This window comes from Phyllostomus hastatus, unplaced genomic scaffold (genome assembly GCF_019186645.2).
Source record: "Phyllostomus hastatus isolate PE091 unplaced genomic scaffold, TTU_PhHast_1.1 phas_scaffold_55, whole genome shotgun sequence".
NCBI classification, from domain to species: Eukaryota; Metazoa; Chordata; class Mammalia; order Chiroptera; family Phyllostomidae; genus Phyllostomus; species Phyllostomus hastatus.
In genome coordinates, this window is record NW_025334035.1 from 5,166,122 (window position 1) to 5,181,262 (window position 15,141).

At 50.9% G+C, this 15,141-nt stretch overlaps 1 protein-coding gene across 4 annotated transcripts in view; it reads left to right on the top strand.

The window, feature by feature from the left end:
* Positions 1–15,141, top strand: part of NTN1 (netrin 1) — a 196,406-nt gene that overhangs the window by 12,782 nt on the left and 168,483 nt on the right. Inside the window, exons 1-2 of one of the 4 annotated variants that reach the window (XM_045824391.1) lie at positions 1,843–1,892; positions 2,632–3,710. In XM_045824391.1, coding sequence (XP_045680347.1) covers positions 2,696–3,710 — 1,015 coding nt within the window. In that variant the 5' untranslated portion in view covers positions 1,843–1,892; positions 2,632–2,695. The other 3 variants (XM_045824393.1, XM_045824390.1, XM_045824392.1) reach the window with 3 other exon arrangements.

Here is a 15,141-nt window from a genome sequence, read left to right on the forward strand (position 1 = left end):
AGGCACAGAAAGTTGCAAAATTTGCCCACGTCACCCTCTGGCTCCAAAGCATGTGCTCCCAACTGCTAGGCTGCCTTTCATACCATTGGAATTTCACAGTCCACAGTGGTTAAGCATTCTGTTTATCTCCTTTCAGCTCACCTTCTAATTTATGTTATTTTGCCATGCTTTAAGTACCCTTGTAAGTCACCTGAAATCCTCTCTGCCACAAGGTAAGGCATAAATAACCAGTGTAGAGTGGTAGTGGCACAAGAAGGCAAAGCTAATGTGCTACCCCAGGGGAGAGGATGGGCCCAGGCAGTCCTGCAGCGGATTGGATTTATTTCCTTGGGCTGGGTGAACTCCCGCCTGGAAGAGCTGGCTTGGGTGGCTGTCTCGCAGGGACGAAGGGAAAGGCATTCTTTCAAGACTGAGCTGGGCCAAACCAACCCTGATGCCCCTTCTTAGAGTCTCAGAACTTATGAAAATGCTAATAAGACAAAAGAAAGCACTTAATGGAGCTAATGCAGCAAGTCATCCGTTGGGCCAGAACCAGGACCCTGAGGTTTCAATCCAGATCTATTACTAGTAACAAATAAACAGAAGCTGAGTCCCAAACTCTCAGCCCAGTGCCTTCCTTTCCCCAAAGCTCTTTGGCTGCTGTTGCAAGATGGTCAAAGGATGCTGTCGCTGTGCTCAGTCCTTTTTAAGGTGGCAGAGAGTGAGGCAAGAAGGAGAAGCTGGGTGGGCCCGAGGATGTCCCATGAAACTACAGTTGCGTGGGAATATCCATTTGGCAAATGTGAGGAGAGGAAGGAGCCCAGGTCTGTAGCCTTGGATTTGATGTTTACTAGATGGGAGATTTGGACAAGTTTCTTCACCTCCTGAGACCTCAGTGTCCTGAGCTGCAACGAGGAGCTCACACCTGCTTTGTAAAGCTTTTGTGGGGCTCCCGTGAGGTAGTATGGGGTACAGTACCCTTTAAAACCCAGGCCAGGAAGTACCATGAGCCTGCTGCTGGGAATGCGGAGAGGCTGGGCTTTCCCCAGCCTGAGGCTCCGCAGACCTGTCCAGAGGGGCGTTGGCCGGGGCCTGGGTGCTGTCCCGCATCTTTTCCTGCCCACCTCAGCTCCCCCCGCAAGAAAGCAGACAGGTTCCCAGCAGGCCCAACCGCATAGTGACAACGTGCGTGTGTGCGTGTGTGCGGAGGGGGCGTTACGGAGCGGCAGCCGGTTCTCGCTAGACCCCAGGGGCTTCGGGCGGGAGGGGTGAGCAGGCAGAGGTTCCGTCCCCTCTTACTCGTGACCCCGGGCTCTTTGCGGACAGGGGCACCGCGCTGTACGCGGTGCCACCGGGACCATCAGGCTGGGTTAGAGGAAGGCCCGACCTCAGCGCAGCAAAGGAAACAAACACAGATGTGTTTGGATGGGACCCTGAGGGAGAAAATCGTCCCCTCCCCCACCCCACCCCTGCCCCCCGCCCGCGAGCTCCCAGAGGCGTGGGGCCGGCGGAAACCTGCGAGGCTCCCGGGGCAGCGCGGGGCCGGGGCGAGGCTGACCGTCCCCGGCCGGCCCCTCCTCCCGCCAAGGGGTGCGCGCGGGCCCAGCCCCCTCTCCGGGGTTTCCCCGGGCGCTCTTCTAGCTTTCTCTTTGTCTTTGCTTTGCTTTCTCGGGCTCCCGGGTTCCCACCCGCTGGTGCTCTCGGCTCTCTCCGCGTCCCAGGCCGGTTCCGTTTAACTTTCTTCTTTCCCGGGGTGAAAACTTTGCTCGCAGGCGGCGGTTGCTCGCCGACGTTATTGGCCGGCGCCCCGCCCGGCGGTCCCGCCCCCCGCCCCCGCGCTCCCCTCCGCCCCCCACTCCCCGCTCCAGCGGCGGCGGCGGCGGCGGAGCCTTCGGAGGCGTGCGTGCGTGTGTGTGAGTAAACGCCAACGAGCGTGAGTGTGTGTGTGCGCCCCGGGCGCGGGCTGGGCAGCACTCGGACCGCGGCGGGAGACGGGCGGCCGCCTCGTCACTCCGGAGAGAGAGGCAGAGGCGGCGGCAGCGGCGGGGCCGGGGCCGGGGCTGGGTAGCGGCGGCCGCGCCGGGCATGGAGTTGGCAAGCCCGCGCTGAGGCAGGACGCGTCTGCTAGCTGCGAGTGAGAGGCTTTAGCTGTGCGGCGTGCGGGCTCTCCGGCCGGGGCCGGAGCCGGTCAAACTTTTCTTTCTCTTTTGCCCTCTCCAGAGGTAAAGTCCTGAATGCGGAGTCTCCGGCGGGGACGGGATCTGGGGCACCGGAGAGGGATCCCAGGTTGCAGGAGGAAGAGGCGCGGGTCGTGCGGGGTCGGGGGCCCTCGCGCTCTTCTGCACCCGGGTCTTGGGGTGCTAGGCGGGCTCGCTGCTGACAGGCAGACCCGCGCGGGCATGCCCCTCGGGCGGCGTGGAGGGCTGGGAAGTCGAGCGTTAGCACACGGCCCCGGTTCTCCGCTCAGCCGGGGAGAAGCGCGGGCAATTCTTGCTTGGGGGCCCCGGATTCGCCTTCTTCCGCGAGGCGGGCAGTCGGGCGCGGGGTTGGTGCTGGAGAAGCTGGGCGTTCGCCCGCGCCCCGGCTCTTTGCCCCGTGGGGGGTGGAGGGCGCGGGGCGGGCTGGCTGAGCACAGCTCCCCTCTCTCCGCAGGCGCCTTCTGCGGCGGGCGGACCGACTCCTCGGCGCGGCGGGGCCGGGGCAAGCTGGACGCAGCATGATGCGCGCAGTGTGGGAGGCGCTGGCGCTGGCGGCGGTGGCGTGCCTGGTGGGCGCGGTGCGCGGCGGGCCTGGGCTCAGTATGTTCGCGGGCCAGGCGGCGCAGCCGGACCCCTGCTCGGATGAGAATGGCCATCCCCGCCGCTGCATCCCCGACTTTGTCAACGCGGCCTTCGGCAAGGACGTGCGCGTGTCCAGCACCTGCGGCCGGCCCCCGGCGCGCTACTGCGTGGTGAGCGAGCGCGGTGAGGAGCGGCTGCGCTCCTGCCACCTCTGCAACGCGTCCGACCCCAAAAAGGCGCACCCACCTGCCTTCCTCACCGATCTCAACAACCCGCACAACCTAACGTGCTGGCAGTCCGAGAACTACCTGCAGTTTCCACACAACGTCACGCTCACGCTGTCGCTCGGCAAGAAGTTCGAGGTGACTTACGTGAGCCTGCAGTTCTGCTCTCCACGGCCCGAGTCCATGGCCATCTACAAGTCCATGGACTACGGGCGCACGTGGGTGCCCTTCCAGTTCTACTCCACGCAGTGCCGCAAGATGTACAACCGGCCACACCGCGCGCCCATCACCAAGCAGAACGAGCAGGAGGCGGTGTGCACTGACTCGCACACTGACATGCGCCCGCTCTCGGGAGGCCTCATCGCCTTCAGCACGCTGGACGGGCGGCCCTCGGCGCACGACTTCGACAACTCGCCGGTACTGCAGGACTGGGTCACGGCCACGGACATCCGCGTGGCTTTCAGCCGCCTGCACACCTTCGGCGACGAGAATGAGGACGACTCGGAGCTGGCGCGCGACTCGTACTTTTATGCGGTGTCCGACCTGCAGGTGGGTGGCCGCTGCAAGTGCAACGGACACGCGGCCCGCTGCGTGCGCGACCGCGACGACAGCCTGGTGTGCGACTGCAGGCACAACACCGCGGGACCCGAGTGCGACCGCTGCAAACCCTTTCACTACGACCGGCCCTGGCAGCGCGCCACCGCCCGCGAGGCCAACGAGTGCGTGGGTGAGTGGAGCGCCGCGGGGGTGTGGGCGGCGGGCGGACACCCGGGTGTCTGCTCTCGGGTCTCGCAGCCTCGAGTTCTCTGGAGCGTCAGCGGCAGCCGCACGGGGATCATCCGTTGCGGTAATGCAGTGGGGGTGGTGGGAGGTGCGTTCTGGGATGTAGTGGGCCCAAGAGGGCAGAGAGCAGGACCACTTGCTGGCGTGGCGCTGGCCGTGGATTCTCGGGTTTACAACCAGTACACCCTGTGAAGCCAAGAAGAAGTGCGAGAAATGTCTCGGGGAGAGAGTTTTGCAGAAAATTTGCCAACTGGTCCCTCTAACCTCGGATCCAAATGCAAACTCATTGCCTAACCCTTACTTTGGCGGGTCCCTGTGATCCACCTCCGCCCCACCCCTCCCTTCTTTCCTAGGGCTGCAGCTGGGCGCGCAGTTGGGGATCCCGGCCCGGTTCCCGGGAAGTTCCAGGCCCACAACCGTAAATCCCTTGGGAGATGGCAGAGGGGATTTGCAGTTTGGGGCCAGTTCTGTACCCGACGAATTGCCTTTTCTGGTTTGAAAAACATTTTTTTTTCCTTTTGGACAGCGTGTTTGTGTTAGCAAAAGAATGATGTGATTTAAATGACTATCTACAGATTACAAAGAAGAGTTCAGTAGTTTTAAACCAATTCAATTCTGGTTCAAAAAAGAAGTATTCCAGAATTTTTTGTTAGTGTCAGAATTTGGTGCAATTACACAGTTTTGAATTAACTAAATGTCCAGATTGTCACTTTTTAATGGGGTTTCAGTTCCTGAAAGAGAAAACTGACAAAACCGGCACTGGCGAATACGTTGAGTCAGAAACAAGGCTTAAAAAAAAAAAAAAAGATACGTTCTATTTCTGAATTGCACAGTTTTGCTGCTATAGAAACTTTCAGGCACCAGTTTCTCCCGCACCGGGTCAGGGGAGGAGGGGGCAGATAGTAAGACAACACTTTACTTTTCCAGTATGAGACGTAAATTTCCAAATCCATCATTTTGTTTCAATGAAAATTGTTTAGTTTGTAAAGTGCCATTTGGTGTGCATCTTTTGTGAACGCACAGCTTTTCCCTCCGCCTCTCCCCACCCCCCAGACAGCCGGTGTGAGTCTGCAGCGGCTTCGCCCTCTGCGGCGCATTGCAGTTTGCTGGTCCCCACAAACACACGTTTTGAGGTCTGGTTCTGATTAATTGTGTCATGTTGTTGTCGAATAGTTTGTGCCTCATGACTGCGGATGCAGACTTTTGAGCAATCGAATGGAAAACATGTCTTGGAGAGCCGGGTCGCGCTGAGGCCCAGCAGGGCCTCCCGTTGCATGGCGGGGCCTCCATTTTTGCGCTCAGTGTGTCCTGAGTTTGCAGACCTAATTGTTCTCCCCGCCTGGTTTCAGAAACGGAGCTGGTCGCGGGTTTGAAGAGAGTTTTCAGGATTCCCCAGTGAGATAGTAGCTATACCCGGAATTAGTGCTCTTTGAGAATAAAATTCCTTTGATCTGGTCAAGTTCTTCAGAAATGTTGGTTTTTCCCATCTCTTCCCCTTTTCTCCCTTTCCTCTTTTCTTTTCTTCCTTTTGTGCGGAAAAACCCTGTATTGACATTCCAAGGGCCTCCCAGCGTTTTGCTATCAGTTTTAGTCTGTGTGTGCGTATGAAAGATACCTTTGAATTGTCACCAGCAGGGTCTGATTGGACGAATGCAAGTAAATACACTGAGGCAAATAAACTGGACTTTGTGGTAACATTTCACTGGTTTGAAGATCCCTCTCAGTGTTGGATTTGTTCAGATCCCTTAGCCGCCCCTACCTCTCCCTGTACTTTGGAGACAGAACCCACATTTGCTGTGATACTGGTTATGCACTTGAAGTAACCTCTGTTGTTTAGATTTTGTCTTTTGTTTGAAGCACTAACTATGCACAAATTGGATAGACCGTTTTTTTAGTCCAAATTGAGCAATCAACATATTAACTAAATGTAATTAGTAAGCCTTTTTTGCTCAAAAAGTTTAATTAGGCCTAATAAGTACATAATCTACATGACAAATAATAGGCTAACAATATTTTCTGATTTTTACTGAAGTTATTTTAATTCTCAGTAGCGAAAGAATCTTTAAATTTTGCCAATTACTCAGTCATGTTGTAAAAGCAAAGCCAATTCAATTTACTGACTTTGTTAAAGTTATTTATAGTTTCCTTTTTGCATAGATGTTCTGACACCTTGTAGATACAGACGGGAAAGTCAGGTTGAAGTTTCCCTAAAGTCTAAATTGAAGCCTTAGTGATTTTTCCATCATTCTGCAACAGAGAAAGCCAGCAAAGACAATTTAAAAGTGATTTACAATGGAAGGTCGAGCGTTTTATGAAAAGGCCTGTAGTGGAGATGCGTGAATGAGTTAGTATTTGACAGGTGTTCTGAGACACTACAGGGCCCTGTGCTAGGAAAAAGCATTAATAAATCCTTCAAACACTAACTTTTGTACTATCAGCGGCTCAGATTTTCCCCCAACATAATCCCAGCTTGTGAATTTCACACTGATGACATAGAAAGCCAAGCTACCCAGATTATTTACAACTAAGGCAAAGTAAAGAAATGTCTATATTCTTTATTCCAAAAATCAGTCTTGATAAAAATAAAACATGGTCACAGTGCTAGTCTGTCTTTGCCTTTTAAAGTGAAACATGATTAAGAATAGACTGAAATGGTATCCTTCTCCAGGTTAACCCCAATTCCTAAAACTCTAAAAAACTGTTTGCTACTATTTCACTAAATGACTCTTCTACGTAAGGCCAGGATACTTTCAGATGAGTAAAAAATGCATATATCCTATAGGTTTCCTTTGGTCCAGCTCTCTTTTTGGTGGTGTTTCAAGGCTGAGCTCTCTGTGGAATAAATGTGAACCTTTGTAAAACCCAATTTTATTTTAAATGCAATTTTGGATTTCTTCCGGGAAAAAAACCCTCAGAACAATATGAAAGACAAGACTATGTATAATGTTACAGCCTCGACAGCTCTCCGTGGAATAACTAAATACTTTCTTCCGCCCATATGTATCAGCAGTGTTCACATGCTTTTATACACATGTGCACTTACATTCATGGTGTAAAGAAGCATCCATGCATGGTGTGGGGGGGTGGTACATTCAAGGGAGAACGCATGAACAGTTTTAAACCACCTGGGTTGCTAGGCCCTTCTTTCTTCCTTCCTTCCCCCCCCCACCAAAAGAGCATCTGAAGACCATATTGTGTTTCATAAATTATTGACATCAGTTTTAATCAGTGTCCCCCTGACGTTGGAGCTGTGTTAGTATTTAGTGCCTGACTAAGCACGCTGTTTAATCTTACTGTGGGGATGTCAGTGTGAACCCCTGCCTGGTTTGTGACAGCGTGAGCTTGTGAAAACTCGTTTTGCGACTCACTCTATGGTTTTGTGTTGCCCAGCTGAAACCCAAAACCCACACAAAAGACATCTCTGCAAGATGAGCATGGTGCTGGGCTGGCCTCCTGTGGTCGTGGGTACCTGCCAAATAATGCCCAGAATTGTTTAAACATGGCTTTGGGAGGGGGGTTTTCATGCTGTAAGTGGCCCTAGTGTTTGGGCCTACCATCGTCCTCAGCAAGAGAAGGAGGTGAGGTTATGTTGGTGGTGTTGCCGTGAGAAATCCAATGCCCCACTAAAGACTCCTGCAAAATCAGAAGGCTCTTGTTGCTTGCTGCCTAGTCTGGAGTCTGGTGCAGAGCTGTACATCAGTGAATGTTTTTCTAGTCGTAGTAATTATTGTAATGATTGTCATTGTGATGATTAACTCTCAAGGGTTTATTTTTTGCCAAGCGCTCCCCACCTACTATGATAATAATAGGTGCTGTTACTGTCTTCATTTTACAGGTGAGGAAACCATAACCTAGAGACATTAATGGTTTACCCAAAGGCTACTAGCTATTAGTACTACACAGAGCTAGTAGGTGCTGGAGCTGGAGCTCCATCCTGGCATTATGCTTGTATCGCATCCTCTGTGCTGCCTTCCCATGGACAAGATGGATGGATGGATGGCAGCCACACGTCCGTGACAGGACAAGAATTGGTATAGCCTGTTACTTCTTGATAAAACAGGTGGTTCCCGTGTTATATTACCCAATACTATGCTATATTATTATATGTATTGTGTTTATACATGCTTAAATATGAGATTATGTGTGATAAGTTGTCCTTTATTTTAACCATCAGGCCTAGTGGGAGCTGGGAGTTAGGAATGTGAGTGAGAAGGGTTTCTGCCCTTTCTTGTGGGGGCTCAGTGTGCACAGGCGTTGTGGACGGCCAAGGCTTTCTTGATTCCAGGGCCTGTGATCTTTCTCGAAGGTGACAGAACAGAGGTCATAGTCAGAAAATCCTCTTGAACCGAGGCCGTCTCCTTTCTCCCTGATGCTTGGATTCCCTTTGCTTCTCGGGAACATACTGAAAAGAAATCTAGGCAGTGGCTTAGAAGTGGTGTTGTTCAAGAGAGGAAGTTAGTGGCATATCCTGGCCACCAGTGCTGTGCTGGTGGGGGCAGTTTTTGTGTCAGCAGCACAGGGCTCTCGTTTACCCCTGCTGGCCCCATGGCAGCTGGAGTGAGGGTCTTTCGGGGGCTCTCATTAGCGCCTGGGGGCCGGGCGGCTGCTCTCTCCTGTCTGCAGAGAAGAGAAACCGAGTGGCGTGGGGTGATCCCCGTGGGGCGGGTCTCTGCACTCCGAGGTCCTGCCAAGCTCTCCTTCGGCCCTGCCCAGACTTCTCCCTGACCTCCTCCTCCTGCAGAAAAATGAGATCCTCGGAAAAGTATTTGAGACTTCATGTCCAGAGAAAATATTGGAAAGGCAGTGGGTTGAAATTCAAATGTTCCCTGGAAGGAATCCCCTCATTTTCTGCTCACAGCTGGTATCGATATTTCCTTCTTGAGATGAGTTGTGCTTTTCATTAAGTAGATTTTTTGTCTTGGGATTAAACCAACATTGTATTCTTAATAGACTTTTATGTTTACACTTCAAAAGTCCACTGGGTTGGTATTCGTGTTATCTTGATGGCTTCTATAGTTTCTGCTGTGCATACTGGCCTCACCAAAATAAATGGCTCTCCAGGGAACTGGATTATAAAACAGCCTTATCTGTCGATGCACAAGTACGGATGTTTTGTGAACCAGTATTTTTTTATTTCTTTCAGAAATGGCAATCATCCCTTGCGTTTCTGCAGTGCCTTAAATTAGTGGGAGACCAGAGGTGTAGGAGGTTTTATAAAACGCTCAGGATTTAAGCCTGATACTTGCAAAATAGCTCACAGCAGTTTGCCTGTTGCCAAGAAAGACACATGTCAGCCCCTGTGGTCTCCACAGCCGTGGAAGGTGTGGCATTGGCTGGGGTGGCTGGGGAGCTGCAGACTTTAGAATGTCAGTCCATGGCGGTTGTCAGGTTGCATCCTGAAAACAGACTACAAACCCCTACTCAATGCCAGGCATTGTACTAGGTGCTTTATATGTGCTTTGTTTCAATTAATCAGATTGCCACAAGGAACGGAAGCTTTTCAAAAACAGATGTCCCTGCCACCAAAGGGCAGTCTTTACACAGACTGAATTAAGTGCGGACAGGTCTGCAGGGCCCATCTTGGCTTATTCAGCGACAGACACCACTGCACACACACAGAGCGGGGGATCAGCGGCGCTTGTTCTGAAGGCTGATCTGTGTAAAAGCCGTGTCCTATTGTAACCAGCTCTGAGCCACGGTATTTTTGAAGAGCGCCTGACGTGTGTGAGCTGCCTGGGACAGTCCTCTGGACGCGGGGCTGTTAGAGGTCATGCTGGCTGACTGCCCTCCTGAGGTTTGACTGGTATAGCACAGCTCTGTGCTACAGTATTGCATCCCCATGTTCTTGTTTCGAAGATGAATCTCTATTGTAACCTCAGAATTAAATTTGGAACGTTGTGTAATTTATGTGAATTTTCCCTCCGTGTCCGGAGGCAGAGACCCATTTCAGTCCTCAGGCCTTTGCCCGTAGAGATAATGCTCCCTTCCCACCCCCAGCCTCCGGGACACCTCAGCTAGGTGAGTGTTCAGCTCTGGCTACACCGGCTTGTGCCAGTTCTACCCTCTGACGGGGAGAAGGAGCTGGGGTCCTGTGATGGAGGAGATGTGGAATACCTGTCCTTGGAGCCTTTCCCTTCTGACACTTCGGTGCCTGTCCCAGGCCTCCCTGGCGGTGGGCATTGCTATCAGAGGCATCTGGCGGCACTCGGAGAACAAGGGAAGATCATCTGAGCGGACAGGTGTCCAGGAGTTCTGCCAAGAAATGGAGAAGTGTGCTCTGCCTTTTCCTGTGTTAGGGTCATGCCCGCAGGTCATAGATCCTTCTGCCTCGCGATTAGCATAGTAGCTGCAGTTTGGTTGAAGTGAGTTCATGTTGCAGTGTATTTATGCCTGTAAAGAAGACCCAGAAGAAAGATGTCTCTGTAGGTATGGTAGACTTCCAGGCTTTTTAAAGGGGTGGCTTTCCAGAGAGCAGAGAAAATTTGTTGGGTGAGAACCCTGGAAGGCAGAAAGTAACATCCTAGTTCATTATATCGACTGTGACCAAGCCTTTCCAACTCAGCTGGAGCCTGGAGAAGATGCTGGAGATCTGTGTCAGCCAGGGTTGGGGACCAGCCTGGGTGAGGTCTTGGGCCTCATCAGTTTTGTTGCGGGCCCATCCATGCCCCCTCCTTGACTGCTGCTGCTGCTGCTACATTTTCTAGGTTTTTCCTCCATCCTTTTCTGCCTACAGATGAAAGATTATGGGTTGTCATGTCCAATTTCTACCCATTCCAGAGGTTTCACTCCTATGTTAGACAATGTGTAACACCCCAGGGATCTTTAAAGGGGCTAGATCTGAATAACTGAGTCCTAGGCAACAAGAAAATGAGATACCTCTCATAGTTTCTGGGGGCCTGTATGTTGTGCCGTATTCCATATTTGAGGTCCCCAGGCGACTCACACTTTCTGCCTGCCTGATGACCAGTGTCAGTGTTTGGAGTGGCTGTGGGTGAGTGCTCAGTAGGTATGCTGCCACTCCCCAATTCTGAAACCAGGGCAGACATTGCTAATCAATCACAGCACTCTTTCCTCCCAAGTTCCAGAAATGGTCTTAAGGCATTGGAATCCTTCTCGATATAATACCCCAGGCAGCCATTACTACTTATTCAGAATTAGCCTAAGAGATGAAAACCATATGTCATTTTCAGTCTCAGAAGACTTTCCCCTGCCGCCCCAGCCAGCAGACAAGGATGTGCACCCTGTAAGCGGATGCTGCTGGAGCGTTCACTGGTCAGGTGGCTCTGCCGGCGCTGGCATGCACAGACGTGGTGTGACGCGGATGCCCTCCTGCAGGTGGAGTGCGCTCTCACCTGGGAGGTTCTGCAGGTGGAAAGATGAATACTTGCACTCATCATGAACATGGGTGGGCCCCCAGAGTGAGGAAATTCAACGAATGCCCGGGATGCTGGGGAGGCACTGAGGGTCTCAGAGCAGGTGTTTGATTTGGCTACTGTATTACGGGAGAACTGGAGTGTGGTTCACTTCATGTTTCTCCTGCATTTGTTCTATCATGGTGTTTTTGTTTTCTTCCACGCCAAGATTGTCTAGAGACCACAGTTCCATGGAAAGGGGGGTCTCCTGGGAGCGGCCGCTCCGGAGTTCTGGCGGCAGCCCCCTGGACTGGGAGAGCTCCACACTACCCCCAAACATGACCTGCTTGGCTTGGAGTCCCTCTCCCCTGCACGAGGATGTCCCACCGGAGAAGTTGGGCTGCGGACCCCAGGCCCTGCCTCTGTGGCACCGAGACATGGGGACACGGGGACACGGGACTCTGTGCAGTCCCTCCCCTGAGTGCTCTCCTTCCACTTGGGCCGGCGCAGAAAGTGCTGAACAATAACAGCCCCAATCCCAGCATGAAAAAGGAAACACATTGTGTTTACAGATACAGAATTTGGCATCTGAAACATGAAAGTACCTTTGGGTTGGGCGCCCCAGGGCAGGGCTGTTGGACACCAGCCCCCTGCTCTGTGTCCTGCGGCCAACTTGTTTCCTCTGCTGGAAGCCAGGCCTCAGAGGTGGGCAGGCCGCTCTCAGCCAGCTCTGTATTCCCAGACCCAGCCCTGTCTCACTTCGTGGCTCAGACCCGGCAAGATCCACGGTGAGAAAGTGCTCGGCCTTCCCAGCTGCCCCCAGGGAGGAAATTGCTCCTCACTCCAATCCGCAGAAATCGATCCTTCTTGACCCACACGGTCGGTTGGGCAGACTTGCCATCCTGACACGCCGGAACGCTAGGGAGGGACGGTCTGGGCGTCCTTCCCTGTATTTCTCACCCTGTTTACAGTTGGAGCCGGAGTTTCACAGCTGGGGCTTTTGTTGTTGTTGTTGTTGTTGGGTGGTGGTTTTTGTTTTTGTTTTAAATCAAAGATCTTTGCAGAAGAATAAGATCCAGTGAAAGTGAAAAGCAAGTATGGCTGTATGGCTATTTCTGATCCATAGGAAATAGTTCTAAAATCAGGGTCAGAGAGCTTGGCATTTTATTTAACAATGTATGAAATACCAAGATGTACGCGTCAAGGGTGTGGGTGAGAGCCCCTCTCCAGCCCAGGGCTGCCTGGGTTAGATCCGGCTCCACCCGCAGCCCGAGCGCTTGGACACCTTGTTTGCTCTGGGCCTTCACCGTCTCACCGTCTTGGGGGCTGTGCTCAGGACCACCTTGGTATGCAATGCGGGATGGGGAGTAGGAGGAGCCCTTGCATTTTTCTTTGGAGGAGCTCAGCGGAGGGCGTAGGAAGGATACCAAAGGCAAAGTGCTCGTCCTCAACTTGGGGCTTTTGTCAGCTCTTAACTTGAACGATGTATTTCCCATCCCCTCCCTTCCATTGCATTCCCTCGAAGACTGACTGCGCAGGCTCTGACTGGGGGACCTCGCTGGGCCTGTCCTCCAGGACCACTGGGAATGTCCCCGCTCACTCGCCAGCTCTTCTGTGTGGGTGTCGGAAGACATGGGATCTGCCCCTTCTTTGCCCTCCGCTGTGTTTAGCTGGATGAATGTGCACAGCGTCCACTCATCTGTGTGACTAGCTCAGTCATCGATAAATAAAGTATTTTCCTAAGGCCCCATTACGCCCTTCCCAGTCACCCCGTGCCCCACTCACACACTGTCACCACCATGTTGACTTCCAACACCGCAGATTTCATTTTGCTGGTTCTTGAACTTCCTATCAGTGAAATAAATGATAGTGTGTGTTCTCTTCAGTACCTGGCCTCTTTTGCTCAGCACTGTTTCCTTGTAAAGAGTTTTGAGTATGACTCACCCTGGTCCTTTTTAGTTTGGTGGGTGATCTCAACTTCATGGGGGGACGATCCTCCCGCTTGCTCCGTCGGCCGACCTTTCCTCGTGGTGAGTGATTTCCTCGTGTGTTTTGCCCTGTCAGATCATGAGCTTATCTTTATTGGGGATTTTGTGAAAATCACACTGGTCTTAGTTCTGGAAATGCTTCTACTGAGTGATTTTGCCAGACATCCTAGAGTTATCATTGGCTTGGGACCGATTTTTGCATTAATTAATTACCCTGGAAATTCCTGTGTCAAATGGGGAGTATGAATTTTGCCTCTAATCTCTAGCAGGCCCAAGTTTCATTCTCCCACAGAGGACTTCTTCTCCCTCGACTCAAGAGTTTTGTTGTCACTTGAGGCTGATGGACAAAGATTTTGGTTTCCCTTTCCCTTCAGGCACATTCGGAAGGTCCAGGCCTTGGTGCTACCTGGGCTGCTGCTGCAGTTTTCAAACTGGTCTCCCTGCCTCTGCCCTGGTCCTCCAGCCTCCCAGTCTGCTCTTGCTGGTGGTTCTCTCTGCTCAGCTGTGTGGGTGGCTTCCTCAGTGCTTCTTAGTCTTTGGTCAGTTATCATTTCTCAGTGCCGCCTGCCCTGACTACCCTATTTAACATCTTAAAACAACTTTCTTATTTGTGCCTGTCTGTCTCTTCATCCCCTCCACCCCTGATCACCCTTATCTTGCTCTGTTTTCTATCCCCATAATACTTACCAGCTTCTAACATACTATTTAATTTACTTCCTATGTTTATAAACTGTCTTCCCATCCTCTCACTTGTTTTATTCTAACACTTGTTAGAATATAGATTTATGTGAAGGCAGAGTCCTTGCCTGGTTTGGTCACAGGAGGCCTGGCATGTCAGCAGGGTCTCATTTCTAACTCCTGGCCTTGTGGGAGCCACAGCCTCAGCGCATGTCCGTGTGTGGGCACCGAAACCCAAGCCCGTGGCCGTCGGGGCCTGTTTCCAGGTCTCATAACCGGCATTTCTTTCCCCTTATCTCCCCCTCGTGATCGCCACGGCCCCAGCGCTTCCTTAATACTGTGGCTTCAGATCCTTATTTCCTCTTACATCTGAGGATTTCCTTTTATTTCTTATGAGATCTGCTACTCATTAAATATTTTTAAAAATTATATTTCATCTAGTATTGTTGAGAGGTTTGCAGTAGGAGTTCTGCATCAGCTCAGGTCACTTTGTTGCCAGAACTCAAGTTGTGTATTTCATCCTTTGTCCGTCTGGAATTGCGACACATGGTGTGAAGGTAAAGATTTCCAGTTTTTCTCAGCAGATATTTATCCAGTTCAGTGACACTTATTGAAAAAATTATTCTTACTGACTTGAGATGCCACATTTATTAAATGCTTAAGTATTGTATAAACTTGGATTTGTTCTCTGGATTTTCCATTTTGTTTCCCTAATCTGTCGAATATTTTCCTGCCATTTCCTATCTGGATAGTGCATTTCAAAATCTCGTGGGATCAGTACTTACTCAGTATTTATTCATTTATTCTTTTTCATTTTTTTCCAGTTTATTCTCATTTACTACTTTTATTTATTTATGCACAGGCTTTAGATGAGTTTGTCAAGTTTCAATGTAAATGCCATTGGTAATTTGATAGCAATATTGTTAAAATAAAGGTGGGGATCATTGATAATCTTATACTTTTTAAATTGGAACAGTATCAATACAACTGTTGCACTTAAATGACTAGATTATTTAAATGTCTCCGTTAGGGTTGTTAGGACATCAAAAAGGTAGGATACAAGTCTGGATAAAATCACAAATTGTGTGTTTCTCTTTCGTCTAGCAGATACATTTTAAATTTTATTGAGGTATAATGTAAATTTAGTAAATTGTGCACATTTAAATGAGTGTTATTTGGTAAGTTTGGCATATGCACATGCCTATGACATCATTACCACACTGAAGATAAAGAACATATCCATCAACCTCATATTTCTGAGTGCTCCTTGGTACTCCTCTTGCCCCCTTTTAACATTGTACTTTCTGTCATTTCATATTAGTTTGTTTTTTCTAGATTTTTATATAAATGGAACCAT